This window comes from Seriola dumerili, unplaced genomic scaffold (assembly GCF_002260705.1).
Source record: "Seriola dumerili isolate Sdu_G_001 unplaced genomic scaffold, Sdu_1.0 BDQW01000226.1, whole genome shotgun sequence".
Lineage (NCBI taxonomy): Eukaryota > Metazoa > Chordata > Actinopteri > Carangiformes > Carangidae > Seriola > Seriola dumerili.
Window position 1 is genome coordinate 1,328,682 of NW_019174481.1, and position 21,956 is coordinate 1,350,637.

The 21,956-nt window shown below is 42.9% G+C and overlaps 1 protein-coding gene across 1 annotated transcript; it reads right to left on the reverse strand.

Moving 5' to 3' along the window:
• Nucleotides 1–262: 262 nt before the first annotated feature.
• Nucleotides 263–21,737, reverse strand: LOC111229176 (dynamin-3-like). Its single transcript, XM_022755385.1, has 21 exons — nt 21,459–21,737; nt 20,618–20,979; nt 18,600–18,673; nt 18,238–18,387; nt 16,193–16,396; nt 14,647–14,745; nt 14,259–14,419; nt 13,755–13,897; nt 13,448–13,583; nt 12,636–12,703; nt 11,837–11,975; nt 11,587–11,673; nt 11,092–11,162; nt 10,856–10,910; nt 9,129–9,242; nt 5,165–5,274; nt 4,169–4,283; nt 3,690–3,854; nt 3,266–3,501; nt 2,952–3,125; nt 263–2,021 (listed from the first exon to the last, which is right to left on the reverse strand). The coding sequence occupies exons 2-21, from the start codon at nt 20,776–20,778 to the stop codon at nt 1,979–1,981; spliced, it is 2,505 nt and encodes an 834-aa protein (XP_022611106.1). The 5' UTR covers nt 20,779–20,979; nt 21,459–21,737; the 3' UTR covers nt 263–1,978.
• Nucleotides 21,738–21,956: the final 219 nt, after the last annotated feature.

Sequence of the window (21,956 nt, forward strand, 5' to 3'; positions counted from 1 at the left end):
ATACCGCTTACATTTTGCTGTAATATTTGCACAATAGGTTATCATGTAATGTGCTGTAAAATTACTGTAGTTATTGACTTGTCAGAAAATATACTCACCAAGAGGTTTCTGTGTATATTAATAAAAAAAAGCCAAGCAAGCCTTAGCATATTATTTGTGAGTGGTATATTATTTTCGCTGCGCTCCGGTGAGAGGTCTGCATAAATATATATTGGATCCCAGCGGCTTAACCAATGAAGACGCTACTGACAAAATATGACATTATGAGGAAGAAGTTTATTGAGGAGCGATACAGAGACACAGAAAATAACAACTGATGCAATTCCCCAGTTTAACATTATGCCCTCTGCTAAACAATGCCATCTCACCACAACTGGAACCATTTCATTGTTGGTCTTCAGCAGAATCTTTTATTTTTTCAACTTTCCGATTCTCCTTCTACATTTAGCTTTGGCAATACAGAATTGTAATTCATGCCGGTAAGGCAGTCTAAATTAGAGAAGAGAGCATTTAGTGAATAGAGACATAGAGAACGATTAAAGCGCTAGGATCCTTGATGAGGTCTTTATAGTCCACAGGTACAGTATGTCCTTATCATTACCTATATACATCAGAACACAGTTTGGGCCCACATACACAATAACAAACTGACAGAGAAGCACTTGAACATTGACAATACCACCTTATGCTCTGATGCATATGCTGACTGACTGCCTGGCTTTAATGGTTTAGACAGTAGAGGAGATAGGAAGAGTTGAGAAAAGAGAAAGAGTGGTAGTTTGTGATGTGCATGGATTTGCATGTTTCAAACCTGAGACAAAGGCTAAATGGAAACATGTAAAGGATGTTCTTTGTTCATTTGTGGAGGAACTTGTGTTTTGCCACATTAAGTCGCAACTGTTTACATATACGTATATATTTATATATATATATGTATGTATTTCTTTTTCTTTTTTTTTTCAAGTTGCAAGTTCCATCTCAGCAGTCAGCGTCTGGATCGGAGCTTAAGGCTGCAAGGGTCACAAGTTGACCATAGATACAGCACAGGTGGACACCTATGACAAGGTTAAATGCATTATTGAGGCTGTTTCCATATAGAGAATACTGAAGGTGCTCCTCAGCCTTGCTATGTGTGTACGGCTGCTACTACAACACAGGAACAACTCACAAAAGTCCAACATTAAATTTACCCCCGAGGGTTTTATGATTCATCATTAACAGCTTTGACCATGAAAACAAACACAACTGAAACGCCAACAAACGTGCAGACAGACAGCACATGCACACATGTCCTCACACACTCTTAACACACATACACAAATTTACTCGCACACGAACACGTACATACACACACATACTAAGATACAACTTCTGTTCCTAAGAGAACATTAAGCTGATAATTAACACTTACTGTAGGAGGGCATTATACAATAAATTAATACAATACTAAATCAAACTCAGCCTACATATAGGCAAATTAGTCCCTCCCCCATACACATACACACACACACACACATACACACACATACACACTCACACACTCACACTCTACATACACACACTCCCATGCAATAAAAGCAGCTCATGTGCCATGCTGCATTTTGGAATGAGTAGGGCAGTACGACTGCTGAGCGTTTTTTCATGTAGAAGCAGCAAGTGGGGGTGGTGGCTGACTTGGTGAGGGGTTTGTCTGAGGAGGTGGGGGTCCCAGGGACTGATACCGGGTAGTGGATCCGCTAAGCAAACCTGGACCACAGGCGAGCAACAAGCGCACATACACATACACCACAAGACAAGTACCATACTGTACATAGATATATGGACGTCGTCACCTGGCAGGAAATTGAGGGTCAGAGGGGTCAAAGACTTCAGTATCTGCACTAAGGAGAGACCAGGACAGCAGAGCCATGGCTAAGAGAGGAGGGATGAGGTGGATGAGGGAGGAAGATAAGGGCATGAGGAACCCCCCTTTGGATGATTATGGTGGGGCTTGTCGTGTAGGAGATGGAGGGGGCCGCCGGCTAAGGGAGAGAATAAATAAAGTGACATAAGGAAAGTTTCACAGAGCAGGAAAAAGAAAAGGAGAGAAGAGAAGAGAGGAGAAGAGGATTAATCTTCAGTATTTACACAAGTTTAATAGATGCTGTGTTTATATTATAAATAAGATACAGAAAGAAAAATACATTTCTTTTCCTCTTGCTTGAATCAACTATTTTCACATCAGTTTGTGTGTAACATCTTCCTCAAGCACAAACGGTACAAACTCCCTCGATTTCTCACACCCAGCGGCCGAAATAAACGCCAAACCTGAAAACTATAGAGATTCTTAAAAGGAATAGCTTGACATTTTAAGCAAACACGCCTATTCATTTTCTTGCAGCTAGCCTGGCTTTGTCAAGAGTCTGTTTAAGTGGATTATAACAAAATATAACATGTTGATAAATTAGCTTTGGAGGAGCTGCTGGGCAGATTTTGTTTCGTATGGAATGAGCCGGGCTAGCTGAGTCTTTAGTCTTCTCATCTTGTGCTAAGCTAAGCTAACTGTCTCCCAGCTGTGGTTTCTTTTAGCTTAATGACATGAGAGTGGTGTGCGTCTTTTCATTTGACTGTCAGCAACAATACAGAAGCCGAGCAACTTCCTTCTCCAAATAATTAGCTTTGTACTTTACTCTGCTTCATGGATCAATTTACATCCATCCATTTTGCTCCATCTTATCCGCGGTCAGGTTGCGGCGGATCAGTTTACGATGATATTAAAATACAAAACAATTTACAGGCTAATCTGTTCTGGTATTAGATATCAATGAGCTCGCTGATGCTCGAGCTCTATGATATATGTTGCCACAAAAATAAAGCATAGAGCATTTTATCAATCCCAACGAGAAATAGCACTTTAAACAAAAGAAGCATGCTTTGTATCTTCTCGGTGGGTAATGTGTGAGGGCATTTACCTGGGGATGCTGGGAGGGGCCCTGTTTGGGCGGCTGGGAGCCTGAGGGCTGTCAGCAGTGTTATTGAAGGGCCCCAGGGGTCCTGGGCGATTTGGTGGTGGCGGGGCCCCTCGGGGAGCCGGGCGCTGGCCTGAAGACATCCTCCTAGGGGCAGTGGGACTGGGTGGAGGAGACCTGGGCAGGAGAGAGGATAAAGTACAGAATAATGTTTAGGGAAGAAAGCACACAGATAAAAACAGAAAGTCTTTTTGACATTATAACACCAGCATTTGTTTTTTATTGCATGTTTATAACCATTTTAATTTCACTTTTACCTGCGACCACCACTGGATCCTCCCACCCAGGATGTGTCAACAGGCGGAGGCATTGGAACAGTGATGGTGGAGGTGGAGATATCACCAATGATGGCGAGGGCCTCCTTCAGGGCCTGGTGGGTCCTCAGCACCTCATCCCTCCTCTGGGCCTGCTCCTGGGACTCATCCATCAGGGCATTTTGGTCTCCTGCAGAGTACAGCTGGGCCAGTAGCTCTGCATTGATGAAGTCCTTCACCTGGTGGTATAGAGAGGAAGTGCAGGGTGATGAATCATACTTGTGAAAATGAAGAGTAATTTTTCTCACACGTGTCATTATTAATATCATTAATAGAGCTGTAGTATCTTTACTTGAATACAGTAACAGCCAAAGCGAAGCTGTCTTCACCGCCCATGGAAATGAATATTTAAGTCATCTTTTCTTACATTATTGATCATGAGATGCATGATGGTCTTGGGCATGAGGTCCCGGATGCACTTGTTGACGATAGCCATGTAGGAATCGACCAGGTTACGAATAGTTTCCACTTTACGCTCCAGTTGAGGGTCCATGGAGAAGTTATCTGACGTGGTGGTGGTCTCACTCTCGACCTGTAGAGGGAGAAAGGAGAAATACCATTCCAGTTTTATTGTTTGATGTGTATGGAAATTAAATTTGAATACAGGCTGCTTTAAATGTTTTAGAAAACAAGAGGAAAATGTATTTTTCATGTTTGCCCGGTAAAATATGTGGAAATTTCCGACACGTTTAAAGCTCACGAGAGATGAAGTTAAAATGTTGCCTTCTGCGGGTCCGAGTTTAAAAAGGAACAGCTAAATAAGAAATGATGTTAGGATCCAGCAAGGGAGCTGCAAATGAGGCACTGAAGGAAGAATTTGAAAGGAGAGTGAATGAGCCTGCTAACCGTGGTGGTCTTCTCAGGATAGACTCCAGCACGCAGGAGAGAAGATTTCCAGCTGTCCACATCATCCTGAGAGTCACAGGCCAGCTCCAGGGTGCGATTGTCCTTGTACACATTCCTAAACACCACGGACACGGGAGAGCACATATGAGCGGAGGCCAGTAAAGAAACTGACCTATACAAAAATGTGACGATATAAACAGAACACTAGAGAAGAGGCACATATTTAAACAAATAAACATTACAACGTCTATCTATTCGATCTATGAAAGAATGATGATTTAACAGAAACTACACAATACTTCCCATTGTTCAAAAAAAAGTCTTCAACAAGAGATAAACTGACATCTGGAAGTATTGACAGTCTATTAGGTTATGTGCCTCCTTCCATGTGAGATATTTTGTTATTTAACCCTTTTTTAGGTTTCAAGCCAAGAGTTTGTTAATGGGATGAAGAAACTGAGTTACCATAAAACTTTTTACAAGGCATCCTGCACCAATTACTGAAAGTTCAGGCTTGACACTAAACATTTTACACAGCTTTATCGTGTTATGGATAGGTTACAGTCCTGTCAGGGTAATTAGCCCTTTGTTTTCCCGTTATTATTATCATCAACCCATTATTGCAACATCAAGACCTTGAAGTGACTCTGATTGCTTAATAATTTCATGCAGTAATTCACTGTAAAATGTCTGGTATTTTAAAATGATATTTTACACGTATAAAAACTAACAAACTTCACAAACTGAGCTGTAGATCTGTTGGAAATGCTTCCAGTTTGTTCTGGCCGACATTCATGCATAGCACATGCACGCATACATACTGTACATAACACATAATCCGAAACACATTTCAGCCACTGCACAAGCACACAGGCCTTGGACTCTCTAACTCCACCGCTATCAGAGGTTTTGTTTTATTTGCAGCCACAAGAGTTTCAAATTCAACTATTTACAAATGTTAATGAAAAGGAGAAATCTCAGGGCCTTGCAGCTGACCTTGACTCCGTATTGAAAATGCAAAATATGTGTTTGCTGGACATGAAACTCTTCTCCACATCGCGGACCTTCAGGTTGTCCAGGGGGAGCATGTATTTCTTCTCCTTCTCCTGCGAATGAGGAAAACAGAAGGAGCGGATGATGAGCTATGAATTATACAATTCTCTCTGTTTGTTGTTTTCTGATTTATCGTGGAAACAACGTCAGTGTGTGATATCGGTAAGAGAAAGGTGAAATCAGGATTTTAAAGCGGGAGAAAGGGGGTAAGCAGAAAGAGTAGGGGGGTGACAGGAGGGAGGAGGAATGGGGGAGAAATGAGAGTGGGAGGTGGGGGAGGGGGGTGAGTGGGTGGAGGGGGGGGGGGAAGCAGAAACAGAGAAAGAAAAAGGGAGAAGGAGAGCACATGTGGAAGTCATTACAGTGTGGGTCAAGACACAGTCGTTCTTCACGGTGCGTTTTGCCGCGGAGAGCTGGAAGCTACAGGCCGAGGAAACTCTCTGCCTGTTGTAAAGACGGGGAAAATGCAGATAAATGAAAGCACCGGAGGTCTCGATAATGCACTGCTCAAACACAACGTTGATGGTCTTAGGTAAAGGCTCTGACAGATTCAAAGACGGCCTGTGATGGATGCTTTGGTTCAAGAAAGTCTGCTCTTCATTTTTACACTCCATCCTAGCCTCCATCTTTCTTAACTCTCTCTGTCTTTTTTCTTTTATCCCTCCCCCTCTATATTTTTTCAATATTTTTTCTTTCCATTCCAGAGGGGCCCACTTCCTGCCTGATTTTTTTGAAGACGGGGGGAGAGAGAGCGAGAGAGAGAGATTAAATGACAGCCTGGCGTTAAAACTCAACATCTGGTAGTGCTTAGCAGCACACAGAGAACCAGGGAAGGAGGGAGAAGTTAAAGAGACGGCGGGTGAAGGAGGAGGAGAGACTGCGAAGAAGAAACACTGAGGTGGATTTGCAAAAGATTTGCAGAAGAAAGCCCACATCTGGTCTGACGGTCTGGAAAGCGCTGGTAGATGGTTGCAGGTAAGAATTAAAGGAGATGAGGAGAGAAGAAGAAGACAAGACAGGGAAACTCTGCAGACCCTTCAGTGTTGTATTCCCCAAGGGGTCACTACAGCCCATATATGGTCACACAGGTCCCCTCCCTCTTCCTCTCTCTTCCTCTCCCTTCCTCACTCACTCACTCCCCCCCTCCGTCTCTCTCTTTCCCTCTTTTTTGTAATATCCCCTCCCTGAACGTGCAGCCAGTCTGTCCCAGTCGTCTGAGCGAATATGCCACGTCAAGGCTGGATACTCTTCATGGCCGGCGTGACCAAAACGGACCGCGAGGGGACCCAGAGCTCAAAACATCTACCAAAACAAATAAACAAGCCACGAGACGCGCACCAAAAAGCTGGGAACGCGGCAAACGCGGATGAGGCGATTCGCAATTTCGAGGGGTTTTCGATAGACAGGATCCTTGCTGCCAAAATGGAGAGGGGCGAAGGGAGGGCACAGACGACAGAGCCGCAAGCATCTGGAATGGCAGAATACAGCAGCACACAAGGCCTGACTCTTAACTCCGGCTCCGTCCACCCAGTGTTCAGACTACCTGTTCATTGTCATACTGGTGTACAGTAGTCTGCACATTGGTTAGACTGGGCATGGACCCTCTTCTGTCAGTCTGTCTTTCTGTGTCGCTCTCTCTGTCTCTCTGTTGGCATTTCAGGTCTCCGAGATGTGTGTTTTTTTGCATCTGTTGCTTCCTCCTCACCCTATGCTATTTTTAATCTATTTATAATCTGTATTTGATCTGTATTCATCTGTATTTTGTGCATTCTAACACTCACCACTTCCTTTTCACTCCTTTTTGGAATAAACATATATCACAAGTTTTCAACACTAACTGCAGATTTTGAGAAATTGCTGTGAAAACCAAGGTGTAAAAATCTGAATTTTGAGGCTGAATGGTTTGACGGTTTAAAGCCAAAACTCACAAAATAGCGAGCTCACATAATTTATAGCATGAATGAGTAAGTGTGCAGGCTGCTAGCCTGGTGCTCTGATGAAGATGTGGTCCACTGGAAGGGGGAGGAGCGACTGTGGCTGCAAAGCATCAAACACAGGCCAAAAGAACGAAGGGCCAATCAATCAAGTGGAGTTTGAAAATACAGTCAGACACCTCCAGTGAAGTTATTTCAGTGGGTGGCCAAGAAGGACTTGGAAGCCTTAAGGCAAAGGATACTGATGTGTACTAGATTGCTGTGGTGTCAAATAACTGCAAAAAGCTGGTAGGAAAAGTGTTTTGAAGATGGTGCAAGAAATACATCAGCAAAACCCTCAGGAAACAAAGAATATATGTAAATATATGATGTTATACATTTGACTAGTCAGTTTAAAGAGTGATGGTTTATTTAGTTCAAGTCTTGTGTTGTTGGTTTGTGGTGAAAAGTACGAGACACAGTGGAAATGCAACTTCTTCAATGCATTACGGGTCAAACAGTGACTTAGTGTCATGAAGTGATATCTGGATATGAAGTTGAAGATTGGAAAGAGAGTAGTGGGTGGAGGGTGGGGGTATATTGATATTTAATAGAGGGGTTTCTCTCTGCCGAAACATTGAAGGCCGATGTTTGGATTAAAAACTTGTGATTTTCCTGCCAAGAATGCGAGCAGTTCCACAGTAACTGCCAACCACACCAAGAGAGGGAGGAGGGTGTGCAAATGTGTGTATGTGCATCCGCGCGCGTGCACACGCACACATATGTGACTATAGAAAGTTCACAGAGTGTAGAACAGAAATATACAAGGCGAAGCCAGCAGAGTCTATAATTTCCTACATTGCCACACTAGCGTATCAAATGACAATCTGTAGACCCAGTGCTGTGCGGCCCATGTGCTGTCTGAGGGCTGAGTGTGCTTTCATATATTTTGGGTGTCTGTGAGTGAACATTTGGTCGGGACTGGGACTGTTCCAAATTTGCTAAGAAGAAGCGAATGCTTAAACTCCCAGTGGAAAGAGGTGGGGAGAGAAGAAAGAGAGAAAAGAAGGGAAACTCCAGGACAAAAGGAAAGATGAATGGAAAGAACGAGTGAATGACAGAACCATGGCCAATCTCTTCACATACGTAATTTATCAGTAATCTGCTCTGTTATGGTGACGATGCACTATTCAGCACAGACTGTAAGCTCACGTACAATGAACCGGCCCTGGGTTTAGCTGACCTGAAGTGCAGCCACATTTAACAATCTATTTGATAATCAAGGTTGGAGAGAACGCTATTCCCTCGATCGATTTGTCTTTGTTGGAAAAAAAATAATCTCTTCTGTGTGTCTCTCTTGGAAGTCTGTTCCCTGACAAGTGACTAAACCAGGTCCGATAAACAAACAGCAAAGCAGCAACAACACCGACTGGCCGAAGGAGCTGCAGTGTGTCTGCCTATCTACACTTGCTGTGCAGAATATCCTCCAACCTGTACAGCAGGCACAGACAGGCAGACAGACATCAGCCCGCCAAAAAGAGCCAGCAGGATGGACCAAATGCTGCATCCTGTCACTGCAGAGAAGTGGGAGCAAATGGTGTGCTTTCCTACAAAACCAGCATGCTGTCGTCGGTCTGTATTTTATATTATCAGTGTTAACGGAAATAAAAATTATACAATTCTCAAATTCAAAGAGATCTGTGTCATTTATCCACCACTGGTATGTATTAAGTTGGTAGTTAACGTCTCTAAATATTAATTAAGCTACTTGAAAAAGCAAAAAAGGAAAAGAGAACAAGATCACAGCCCCAGAGGGAAATATGTGGCTCTGCTAAAGTCTCTAACAACACACTGAAAGATGCTAAAACAGGGACCTGCAGACTCGAGTGAATCATCTGTGGGTTTCTAACTACGAGCAACCTCTTTCACTTCACACAGAATCACTGGTCCACTGTTCACATACAATGTATTGATCTTAGCTACTTTAAACTCACCTCATCATCTTTGAACCAGGAGAGGCTCTCAGCAGTCAGCACAAACCAGTACTCCTTAGCTCCTCCCTTCATGATGCTGATGTTGTTGATGGTCAGCCAGCCTTTGCGGATGACCTGAGGGTAGGGGAAAGTCAGAAAGTCAGAAATAGCTGTGATGCCGAAAAGAAAAAGAAGATTAAAATAAAAAATTATACACCCCAGAATAAAAGAAAACAAACGGATGACAGGAGGTCTTTAACTGTAAAGATTCTGATTTAAAAAACGACTCACCCGCCTCTCAAACAACAAATCTGTAAAACACATTGTGGCTAACACTAGCCCAAAATAATCTGTGCAAATCATCAATGCAATGAATTGGAATGAAATGTGTGTGAAGGTCAGGTTAGGTGTGTCATTGTGTCTTCGTGACTCATTCAGAGCCTAGTGTGTGACTGTGTCAGTGCATTCAAGGAACTGTGTTCACAATGCAACAAGCAGAGACCCGTGTTAGCTTGTTAAGTGACCACTGAGTTAAGTGCTTCAAGCACACAATACAGCCTGTGTGTGTCTGCCGTGTTAGGTGTATTAACCCTACAAGACCTACATAAACAGGCCTGTGGGCACAGTGCCAAGTGATTATTCGGTTAGATTACTGTCAGTCTTGCACCGCCTAAGACTCACTAAGGAGGTTACCCAAATCATTACATAGCCTTTCTGTCATAGGCACAAATGAGAGAGCTGTTTTTTGTGGCTGGATCCATGACAGGATATTAAAAGAATGCATTCTTCTAACTCTTTTAATGTTAGAGATAAAAAGGTATTTTAGCTGCCAAACCAAGTAAATTTTTCATTTCTGTTTGTCTAGTTGGCAACCCCTTGTAGTCTGCAGGCCTTGGTGGGTGGAGGGGGTGTTAGAGAATAAATGGTTAGACAGTAAAGTCTTACAATCAGGCCTGATGCGGGAGGAGAGGAGGCCTGCAACAGGAAGGAATGTGGGGGTTTTAGACACCCTGCGGCACAAAAAAAAATGGTAACTTTTCTAGTGCAGCTTGTCTTAAAGAAAATGTCTCTGCCCAGCAGTAGCCTACACAGCCAATTTGCCATCCTTGACCTGTCAAGAGTGGAAAGCGAGAAAATGACAGCTTCTTTTTGCAGCGGTGCTGGAGAGCACCACACAATGGGCAGAAGTGTTACTGCAGGCACAAATGACATTGCAAACCATAACCCACAATGAGCAATACTCACCAACAGACACCCATAAGAGGGCAGCTGAGATTCTCACTAAGGGATGGGGATGAAATGCAAAGTGGCACCTTGATGACACAGGAGGGGTTCAAACAAAGGGAAATGTCTCAACAACAACACCAGTGATGATGGTGGCATAAAGTAATAGAACCCAAAGTGATTCTTTTACTGAGATAAAATCATAAAACCAAAGAAGCAAGCAAACCACTGTACGCAACTGGTGCCCCACTAAACATAATACAGCATGCATGACTAAAATTGAAATTAATAATAGTAAAATCTAAAACAGAACATAAGGCAGAAAATGTATACAACATAAAATTTGTGCAATGTAAAATATTAATTCAAATGAAAGAGAGTATCTCAGCTCTCTTTCATCTCAGCATCTCTCTCTTTGTATTCTCTCTGCAGAAGCCGTCCTGTCGCTGTGTGGGTGTGCAGAACTCCCTTGACCTTGCACTCTGCTATTTGTGTGTGACACACAAGACATGACAAACGCTCACCTGATTTCCTGCTGAACTCTGGCTCTTATTAGTCTGACTGCTCCTCTGCTGCGCACTGCGGTGGAGAAACAACAAAACAGAGACGGTAGGAAAGAAAGGATGATGAAGAGAACAAGGTGAACATAGAGAAAGGAGGAAGAGAAAAACATCACAAGGGTCTAAGGAAATCTTCCAAACATTTCTTTTCACTAGCCTGACATGTTTAGTAATAAATAATTCAATAGATGTGTCTGTACTTAGCAAAGCCAATGAAGTCCTCATGGTTAGTGTTGATGTAAGAGAGCTGGATATCGATCAGCAGCAGAACCTGGAACGACACACAAGGTATTTATTATGATATGAGCGTAACTCATTCTTAAAGGGTTAGTTTGACATTTTGGGAAAAACACTTCTTTGCTTTGTTGCTGAGCGTGAGATGAGAAGACTGATACCACTCTCATGAGTCAGCAGCCGGTTAGCTTATTAGCATAAAGAGGCAGGTAAAAAACTAGCTAAACCATGTTTTTTTTTTTGCTTTAAACAAACAAGGTATAAAATGTTAATTGGTGTCCTTTAGATGAGCTGGTAGGTGAATTTTATTATCTTTGGGCAGAGCCACGCTAGCTGCTTTACCCTGCTTCCATCTGCTAGTTGCTGCTACTGAAGTTGGCTTGGTGAGTGTTTGTGAGTAAACATGTCACAAACGTTTCCTTAAATGTACATGACCATAATCACAAAGTAATGAGTATCACCTGGTCCTTGGCTCGACTCTCTCTGTCTCGGATATGAGAAGTCACGATTCTCTCAGTTTCCTCACGCAGCATCGGAAAGCATTCCAGCTGAAAACATGTCACACAGTTTATCACTCATTCTTCACGAACGAACGAAAAAATTACCAATAATAAAAAACAAATCGTAAAACAACATCTTTTAACAGTGAACTCATCCATCCTCCTTCTCTTCAACCTTCCACTTTCCCATGAATCACATGATCACATTCACCTTGTTGGAGCACTGGCGCACAGTGTTGATCAGTTCCTGGATGACCATGTCCACACACTTCACACAGGGCTGTTTCAGCTTTATGACCTGCTTCTTCACAATGGCCTCAAACGCCATGTCGGGGGTGAAAAGCCCAGTCCTGAAGCCCACCAGGAGAAAAAGAGATAAAAGGTGCAACAGTGATGAAAAGTGTTGACATGCACTTTGTTGTTGAAGCTTGTCTCCCTGTGTTTTTGTTCTACATGTTGTAACCATAGACTGTACATGTGGTTGCAACAATAAAGGTGTCATTACCAACACATTTATAGATGATAATACATATTGGACCAGCTATTGTTTTTGGAGGGAAATGAGGCTTAAATGTGGTGTTTCTTTAAATGTCAGCCTCTCTCTCACTTGGGTGGCAATTTCCTTGGTCATGGTGGCGAACCACTGCTGAATCAATATAGAAACACACAGCGAGGTTGGACTGGACTTCCCTCTGGAATTCCCATCCAGACCAAAGCATGTATTCTTAGGCTGTTGGCCGTTTTTATTTTGTTTTTCTGTACGATGGTTATCATACGTGTGGATCTGGTCACGGGCTGTAAATACTTGCATTTATATCTGTTTAATGCTAAAAGGCAGAAAGTAAAGTGTGGTGATCACTAATAAGTTAAATATTTGGTGGACTTTGTGTGTGTGTTAAGGAAAAACTGTTGAAAAATGCTCAACCAGTCGGGAATGTGGCTGCGGGACACCACAAGGGCTGTTGGGAATAAGAAACTCCCTTATTTTAGTCTGGTAGACAAATTCCTACCTGATACCATGGATGTTCTTGATGGCATAACTGATCTCACGACGCATCTCTTTCTCATCGCACTCCATCTGAGGGGAACAGAGAGGAGGATTTTCATTGGTGGATACGGAAAAGAAAGTATGTAAAAGATGAGAGACAGTGTGAGAGAAAGCACGACAAAGACAAAAAGAAGAATTACAAGATGAAGAGTGAGACTATTGTGTGAAAAGCTGTATTTGTACTATGAGTTTGAACAGACATTGATAAAAGTGAAGCTATTCAGGGATCATTCAAAAGAAAATCACAATAGAGAGAAAACCATAGAGCATTATATGTTTGAGGAGATGAGAGGAATCGGGACAAAGAACAAAGAAAACAAAGGAGGAAATAGGCGGAAAGAAAGTGTCTTAGAGAGTTAGTTATTCTTGTATTCAGCCAAAAACTTCAATATTTTTCAACATATCTTTAACATGTGCAGTTTCCTCTGTGTCTCCATTTTGACGTCTGTCTTGTCAGACGACTTAGAGCTGTTTTAACAACCCTGGGAGGAGGTTAAGGAATTGCAGTACAGAATGGGTCTGTTCGACTACTTAAAGTAAATAAATCTTCATCTTGGGAAACAGCTGAATAAATTAAACATGGAAAAAAAATCCTAATAGTGAAAGGGATTTTATTTTTTTTTCTGAGGGAGTGTTGATGGGACGAAATCTATGGCTATGGCCAGATTTACAAAAAAAACACGTGTGTACTTGAAACTGGCCAAATAATTGCACCCAAGATTTTTTTTCACTTGTTTTTTTGCAGTGCCACCTTCTTTTATGTGGAATTATCACCTTGACCAGTTCAAATGGGAAACGCTCGTGGAAGATGCGGTTGATTTTCGCTCCACCAGACAGCTCCACTGTGTCCACCTGGTCTCCTGAGCCCTCAATCCTCTTCTCAAAATCCACAGAGAACTGCTGCACCATCCTGAAACACAACGACCATGAAAACAATGAAATAAAACTGGCAAATTCCTTCCAACATCTTAAAATATAAGCTGATAAGCAAGGGAATGAGGGGAGAAAGAAAGACATTCGTATTTTATGTGCACTAAATCTAATGTAAATGCTTTTGCTGTGAGAAAAATTGGGTACTGACTGTAACAGCTGCTTGGTTTTACGAGACGGGTCATCAGGTCGGTATCCCCGGTATTCCTCGGCCTCCTTGTCCAGAGCCAACAGCTGGGACTGCAGCTTGCTACGGAAAGCTGGCAGGGTGTCCCGGATGTGGTTGGTCAGTTGCTATGGAGACACAAAGCCAGCAAAATGAAACATGTTATCATCGCACAGGACTGTCAATAAGTAGATTATGTTACTGGCATTTTTGCTGTACAGCCAGTTTAATAGTCAAGAGTGTATATTTCACTGTAATCTCAGAGGACACGTCATTCATACGATAGCAATGCAGATAAAATGTGGAGTGAAATTATTAATTATTAGGAGCTGAACTAGAAAGAGCGAGTGCGTTTTACACCTACTGACAGTCTTGTATCACCCACACTGATGTGCGTTACAATGGGAGTGAAAACGAAAAGTAGGCCGCTCTCTTATTAATTATGTAAAATGCACAGTGGGAAAGCACTGGGAATAAATCAGTGGTCACCTCGTTGAGTACTCTCTGCAAGCGTGGGGTACCCATTTTTTCAGCCATGTGCCTGTAAGATGCGTGCGAAAAGAAGAACTTCCTCTCGGCCTCCAAAGCTGCCTTGATGTCTTTCTTCCCATCAATGTCCTTCTGGCTGCGATTCACCACTCCAATGTAACCTGGGAATCAGTAAACAAGGACACACATTGAGAGAAATAATGAATGAGAACGATAGGCAGAAAAAACAAAGAGTGGAGGGGAAAGAGGGTAAAACAAGAGGGGATTTAGAGAGAAATCAAGAGTGAAGTGTTGGAAAAGAAAGACAAACTACAAGAGCCAAAGATAATCTGGCACTTTGTCACTATGTAACACACACACATACACACACACACAAACACACACACACCTCTTCGCAGCGGCAGCAGCTTGTTCTCCAGTACATCTCGGGCATCTGTGCCCTCATCCATCAAATCCAGTTTGGTGATCACTCCAATTGTCCTCAGTCCTAGAAAAGCGGTGAAAAAGAATCAGGAAGGGTGTAGTGGGAATTTAGAAAATGCTTTTTGGAAGTGTGAAGGTGTTGTCACAGTCGAATCGTTTCGCTGACCTTTTTAAGCAGAAAACCTCAAACATTTACTGGTACAAGCTTCTTACATGTGAGTATTATCTAATTTTCTTGTAAATTGAACATGTCTGGGATTTGGACCTATGATCAGCCCAAATGGGCGATTTGAACATGTCATCTTGGGCTCTAGGAAACTGTGACGCACATTTTTCAAATTATATATTTGATGAAAACAGTTATTGCAGCCCTGAATACTGTGTGGTGCAAAATTGGGTTGTACCCTCACATTGAGCATTTAGGGGAAAACACCATGTAGCCACATCTGCAGCATATGACAATACTCTTCCTTATACTAATGCAACTAAACAAACCCAGAGCCTGAAACTTTCACATTTCTCCATCCATTCTCCATTAGTGCACATAGCAGACCAGCTTCATTACAGTTTTACTACAGACCCAGAAACCAACCAGTAGGCCTACTCCTAAACTGGAATATGACATACAGTATGACCATGACAAAGGGTCATATGACCCATTTTTACTGTGTGCTGATTTGTTGTAACTTGATTCAACGTAAATTTATTTGCATTTAATCCAATTACCACACTCCAAGCCTGGGAATTTTGGGGCTCCTGCGAGTCTAATCCAGCTTTGCATCCAGCTCTTCTTTTTTTTTTTAATTCCTTCTATTTTACCCTAAATCTTTCTTCTTCTTTACTCCAAGTCATTTCCATTTCTACCACTTCATCCTTTCCAAGCAGCTTTGGCCGTTGGCATCCTTTCTCTCTCTGCTCCCTCCTATATTCCTCCACCTCACTCTCCTTGATATAATTCATCCCTCCTACAAGGTTACTTTGTCCAAGTCCTCCTCCTCCTCCTCTTCCTAGCTAATTCATCCTCCTCTTCTCTCCTGTGTCCTCCTCTCCTGTCTGAAGCTCAAACTCTTGGCCATTAAATTAAGTTGATTCCTCTCTCCTTCCTAACCCTCTCTCATCATCCCTCTTCCAGAGTCTCGTTTTTCCTAACCTCACCCTCTGTGTCTCTTTTCTTCTTCCTATCTTTCCTTTCCTACTTTATCTTTTGATTCATGCCGTCCTCATCCTCAATTTCCCCCTTCTCTCAGCCCCTTGTATCTAATAATAATGTGACACTTGATCGATCCCTGTGGGGAAATTCTGCTTCCACATTCAGAGAGGTCAGCACACAAGGTCAGACGCTGAGCATCATCCCTGCAGCTGATAGAGACTCTGTGTCATGTTGAAGACGCCCTAATAACCACAAGGCAACCCTTCTCCTGCTTTATTTCCTTATATTCTTCTTTCTATATCCCTCCTACAGGGCCCATTACCCCCAATATCCCTTCCTTACACCCACACCCATTCCTTACCCTGTGGATCAACATCTTTTGACAGTTTCAGGGCATCAGAGTTGGCCAGGTCAGTGTTGGCTGGAGTGACGGCGAGGATCAAGCAGCTCTCTCTGGTGATGAACTGCATGATCATGTCCCTGATCTGCTGCTCGATGTCTGCAGGCTGGTCTCCGACTGGCACCTTGGTGATCCCCGGTAGATCGATGAGAGTCAGGTTCAGCACTGCACAATCAGAGAAATATACAATATAAGAACTGGCCATACCTGTGTGACATGTCTGTGTCCTATTGCTAGTCAAAGGGGTGTAGACAACACATTACACAACATAACACAGTTGGAAAAAATAGAAGCACTATAAACTATTGGCCATATTTCTCAGCCTGACAATGAGAACTGTAGTTATAGAAAAAAATATACATATAAATATCCAAATACTAGCTAATCTTTAAACTTGAATAATCTGATCATGGAATCAGGATTGGGTTGGACCAGCTATTTGTCCATTACTAAGTTGGTGTGTGAAGCCCCTCCTAAATTATTAGTAACTAGCGTACTAGCTAGTTTCAGACTAGTCATTTTCTATTAAAGGTGCAGCATTATTACAACATGAAGAATATCTTAGTTAGTGTAGACTTTAGTAATGTTATTGTGTAAAATAGTTGTTCTTAAGTCAAAAGCAATGATAAAATGTTAACAGGAAGTCACTGTAACATAAAGAGCAGTAAATAGCTTGAGCAGTGCTTCGTCTCCAGATTCAGGCAGATTGGAGGCTACACTATCAGAACATGAGCTAGCTGGTTAGCATGCTAACTTTAGTGGATGAAAAGACATGATAGAGACCAGAGATATCATTGGTTGCTCTCCACCCGTGGAGACAGCTCTTGGCGAGTTAAGAGAAGTTAAGTTTAATTTTGGCCTCACAGCAATTCTTCTAGACTAGTAAGTGTACAGCTGTTAATGCTAACGTTGGCTTTGTAGCAATAGCAAAGCGCACAAATAGCTCCTTTAAACAGGTTAAGTAACTATATACTGCATTAGCAAGCTAGTTTTGTTCAGTTGGTTCCATTAGCTAGGCTACGTAACAGGTACACCTGGAAGTTTGTTGGTGTAAATATTTGGCAACAACTAGCCTCCGTAAAAAAAAAAAAAATTGTTTGTGTCATGAAATTTATTTTAATGTTAATGTTCACTTAGCTACAACAGCTGGTGCAACTGGCCCCAGAGACTGCTGCAAATGTTTTGGGAATCACGAGGGAACTAGAGAACAAATTCTTAATTGTGCATACAGTATGTAGCCTGTGCCATAGCATCTGCTTCGTGAGTGTTTCAGCAATAGGACCTTGAACCTAAACCTGATGTGGAAAATACAGCTTACTCCAATGGCAACAATGGGGGAGCAACTTTCATTTGAATACTAATTAAAGATGAAAATGTTCTTATTAAAGCATTTTAGGCCTTGTTATTAATTGTCAATTAAGCAGTCATCTGTATCTCAAGATTTCAATATGTAATTGCAATGATTTTGGATGTTTACTGTACATGCTATGAGTTTTAAACCAGAAAGTTTTTTTTTTTTAATTAAGCTAATAGCTTTTAGCTAATTTCAAACAATTCACATTATCAATGGTATTCTGAATGGAACAACTGGCAGGGGATCACAGGTGGTAGAAATTTTTCTATTTAACATTCACTTAATTTCAAGGTTCTGACTAGAAAGGACAACATTCACTTTTATAATACAAAAAATAGAAGTCAGTAGAGCATATTTGAACAAAGATTATGTTAAGCCATGTTAACACAAAGCCTTTAAAGTGTCTGTTTAGCTGTCTCCTTTTAACTCCTCAAAAATATAGTCATTAATTCATACATAATCATTTCGCTAACAAAACCATATTCTTTGCATCAAATGACCCCGTTTTTACAAAGATTTTCTTCCAGACATTCATGCAGAGAGCAAGAGTATGCTGACTCATTGCTTGTCACAGTCTACTTTGATTCAGAAGTGCTATTGCATGGTGTTACTTGGCAGTGAAAGGAAGGAAGCTGAGTTACTGCTTTCGCACCGTGAGGGGAGTAAACCCGCAGGTTGATGGGTACGGGGGATATGCCTTTGTTGGCCCCTGTGACACGGTCCGTCTCCGCCTCGATCTCCTGGCGAACCTCATCGAAGTCTGTGAACTTTTTCCCTTTGCAGTGGAGGAATTCAGCCCATTCTGAGGGGATGAAAATGTAGAATATATATAACGGAGATTAGTGGTGGCTGTGCTGCATGCGGAAAATAATGGCAGTGTGATAGGGAAAACAGCCAAGGAAAAAAAAAATAGTACCATTTAAAGAGGAATGAGGGGGGAGGCTGAATTTGTGTGTATATGTGTGAATGTGTGCATGCTAGTATGTGTGGGCGTGTAAATGTGTGTGCGCCCACCTGCAGTGGCGCTGATAAGCTGCAGAACCAGGGGCCTGCGGGTGACAATACCAGATCCACGGGGTAGAAAGTCCCTGAGGAAAGACCGCCAATCAAATCTCATTATATCAAACCACAGCCAATGTAAACATTTATCAAAGAGTATAGACCAGGCTATAGGTGGCGTAATGATATCATGACATCTTAAGGCTTGAATGAACTCTTGAGGGGGAAATTTCTTATAATTACACTCTATATGATGGCATGTCAGCCACTGTAGAGCTTTCATTGTAATTTATCTAAGATGCTGCAAGCCAGTTCAGCACACTTTGAGCAGAACAGGTCATTTTAAAACACAGCAGCTGTAGCTTTCAGCCGCTGCCGCTACTGCGACCGAGTGCTCCATCAGTACAGGACAATGTGACCCGATAAACAACAGGTCAAAAATGCCTCGTTGACAGGGAGCGCTCTCATTTAAAACGATGACTTCACCATTTCCTGGAGCGTTCCACACACAGACTCAGTGTGTGCGTGTCAATGTGTGTCCACTAATGTGCGTTTGCGCATGCACTCGCAGGCACGCCACACACCTGACAACCATCACCGCTACCTCCTATGCTACAGGTCAGTTCTAGGAAACCTTATTAACACATATCGACCCTCGGAAACTCCCTCAAGTGCGTTGACTTCAAAAAAGACAAGCTTGCTATTTGTACATTCAGCGCGCTGCAGAGCCTGCGCTGGACAGATGGACCATTACTCAGCATCATGACTCTCAATGAGGGACGGAAGAGGACAAATTCAATGCATCCATCTGGAACTGTGCACGTGTATGTCAGAAGACAGTCTGGCTAACGGCGTACAACTGTATATTTGATTTAGTATTGCACTTCCACAAGTCTTTACAGTGGGCTAAGCTCCAAAAACTCTGGATCCTACAATCCCCATAATGCAACTTACTAGCATCTTTTCAAGACCTTCAATGTTAAATATCCTTATCTTTCAAACTCCAACCACTTTGTCAAAATTTGAAATCTAACCTCGATGACATCATCAGATTTACTTTCTCAGTTAGAAAGATCTCTCTGGAACCACACACAGCAATGTACACAGCCGTTTAACTTGTCATATCATTTGACAGAAACTATGCAGCAAAAGAAATGTGGAAACAAATGAATCAGTCTGAATACTTCCAAATCCTGAGAAAGTGATTAGGACTTTTCCTTTTTCTAAGAAAACTGAAGGCCATTATAATTAGCCCTCATTTAAAAGCCCTCATTTAAAAGCCCTTGTTTAAAAAGGTCAAGTCTTTAAAATGCAGTACTGTAAAACAACATGAAGAAACTCAAACATCATATTATCAAGCATAAAAATAAAGTTTTTGCAGCAGACGAGAACAGAACATACAGTAGCACTTGGGTAGTCATTGTGGAACCTGAATAAGCTTCTTCTGATCAATTTAAAAACTTCACATTTGGAAAAGGCTTAATCCTTATCTTGAAAAAAAAAAAAAAAACATTCAAATGCAGCTGCTCATGATTTATTTATTCAATATTCATGTGTGTTTTCAGGAGTGGGAGCTAACACTGCTGCATGTACAGTAGGATGATGTGGTTTAAAATGGTTACATGCAGACATGCGTCTGTGCAGTCTGCATTTTATACAACACATTTTTTTTTTTTTTTTTATAACAGCACATATGGATGCCTTTGAAACGATGCTGGGATATTTCTAGGACTGTGAAGGAGCCTGACTGCAGTCGGTGCTGATTGGACTGAAATCCCCACGGTGCAGCCTTAACCCAAATACCGCTGCCCTCCTCTGTCAGTAGCCACCAGACAGTGTTGTGTGTTTAAAAATACACACTGCACAAAACACAACTGAAGGTCTCTGCTCATCACAAGGTGCAACAGCAGTGACTTAATGCTGGGGAGAGATGGTTTGAACTCTTCACGGAGAGATTGGCTCCATAGGCCTCTTATGTCACGCTCAAGGTTAACAGGAGAAGGGATTATCCTATTTCTGGTGGTCAATTTTACCTGCCTACAAAGTTCTCCAGCACGGAGCTCTTTCCTGCGCTCTGGCCGCCGACCACTGCGATCTGCGGCAGGTCCAGGTTGCAGGCCTGGCCGATGGAGCTAAAGGCATCCTGCAGCTTGTTGACCAGCGGGATCAGCTCCTCCATGCCACGGTTTCCCATGGTGCCTTTAGACGGAGGGACTCGGGATCAGCGAATGGAGAGATAGACAGAGAGAGAGATAGAGAGAGAGAGAGAGAGAGGAGTTGGGGAGGGGAGGGGAGTTGTGCCGCTGCTATATTAGTCCAGGATACCGCGGTGCTTGTTGATGTAGTGAAGTCATCTAGCCGCGCATTGCCCCGAGCCAAGCGAGGGTCGGACCGACTGTGGAAGCAGAGGAGAGAGAGAGGGACCGAGAGAGCAACAGAGAGAGAGGGGGGGAGAGGTGCAGGAAAGAGAGATATGAACAGACAGGGACAGACAATTGCGCAGTTGCTTACCACCACCACCATAACCCCTCTCTCTCTCTTTCTCTCCCTCTCTCTCTCACTCACTCACACACTCGAACACACACACACGAACACACACACACACACACACACACACGTCGAGCCTCACGAAGCCTATAGTTTCAAGGGCATTTGGTGTGTGGAGCTCCATAGGCTCCGTGAAGCCTCGTCACATCGAACAAACCCGTGCGCCCAGGGCTCCCCAAACCAAACACGAATTACCCTTATTAAACGCAAAACAAAGCACCATTCACCTCAAATAGACACACGTCGATATACGATAGAAACAGTGTACACTGAGAATACAGCGCTGTGATAATCCCAGATTGTGTTATCGTGTCGGTGCCATCCTACCCCGCCTCAGGATTCCCTCGGTGTTTTCAGTGTCCGATGGTCCCGGTCGCTGTCCAGTGCTGAAACGACGCGCAGATCAGGCAGCAAAGACAAGTGACAAGACCCCGGACGGTTATACAAGCATCACCTGCTACGGCGGTGCATCGGCTCGATCCCAAACCCCCCCTGCGTATTAATTGTGTTCGCCTGCTAGCTTCGTTACGGTCGGCTGAATGTCAGAGCGGTCTCATCTCGAACACAAATTCGCCTTTGACAGATTAATCATTTTTCCCCCCTCTTCTCCTTTCCGCGGTGTAATTGCGAAGCTGCGCCTCGCTCCTTCGCCGTATTGACGCGCCGCGGGACCAATGAGATCCGCGGGATCAGAGACGCGTCAGAGAAACGCGGCGTCCCATTGGCTGAGCAGGTACAGGTTAGGCCTACCTGAGCCCGCCCCCTGTTTACATCCGTGCCATTTCTGCCGTTGTGAGTCATGCGGCACGGCTGCGCATCGCTGCA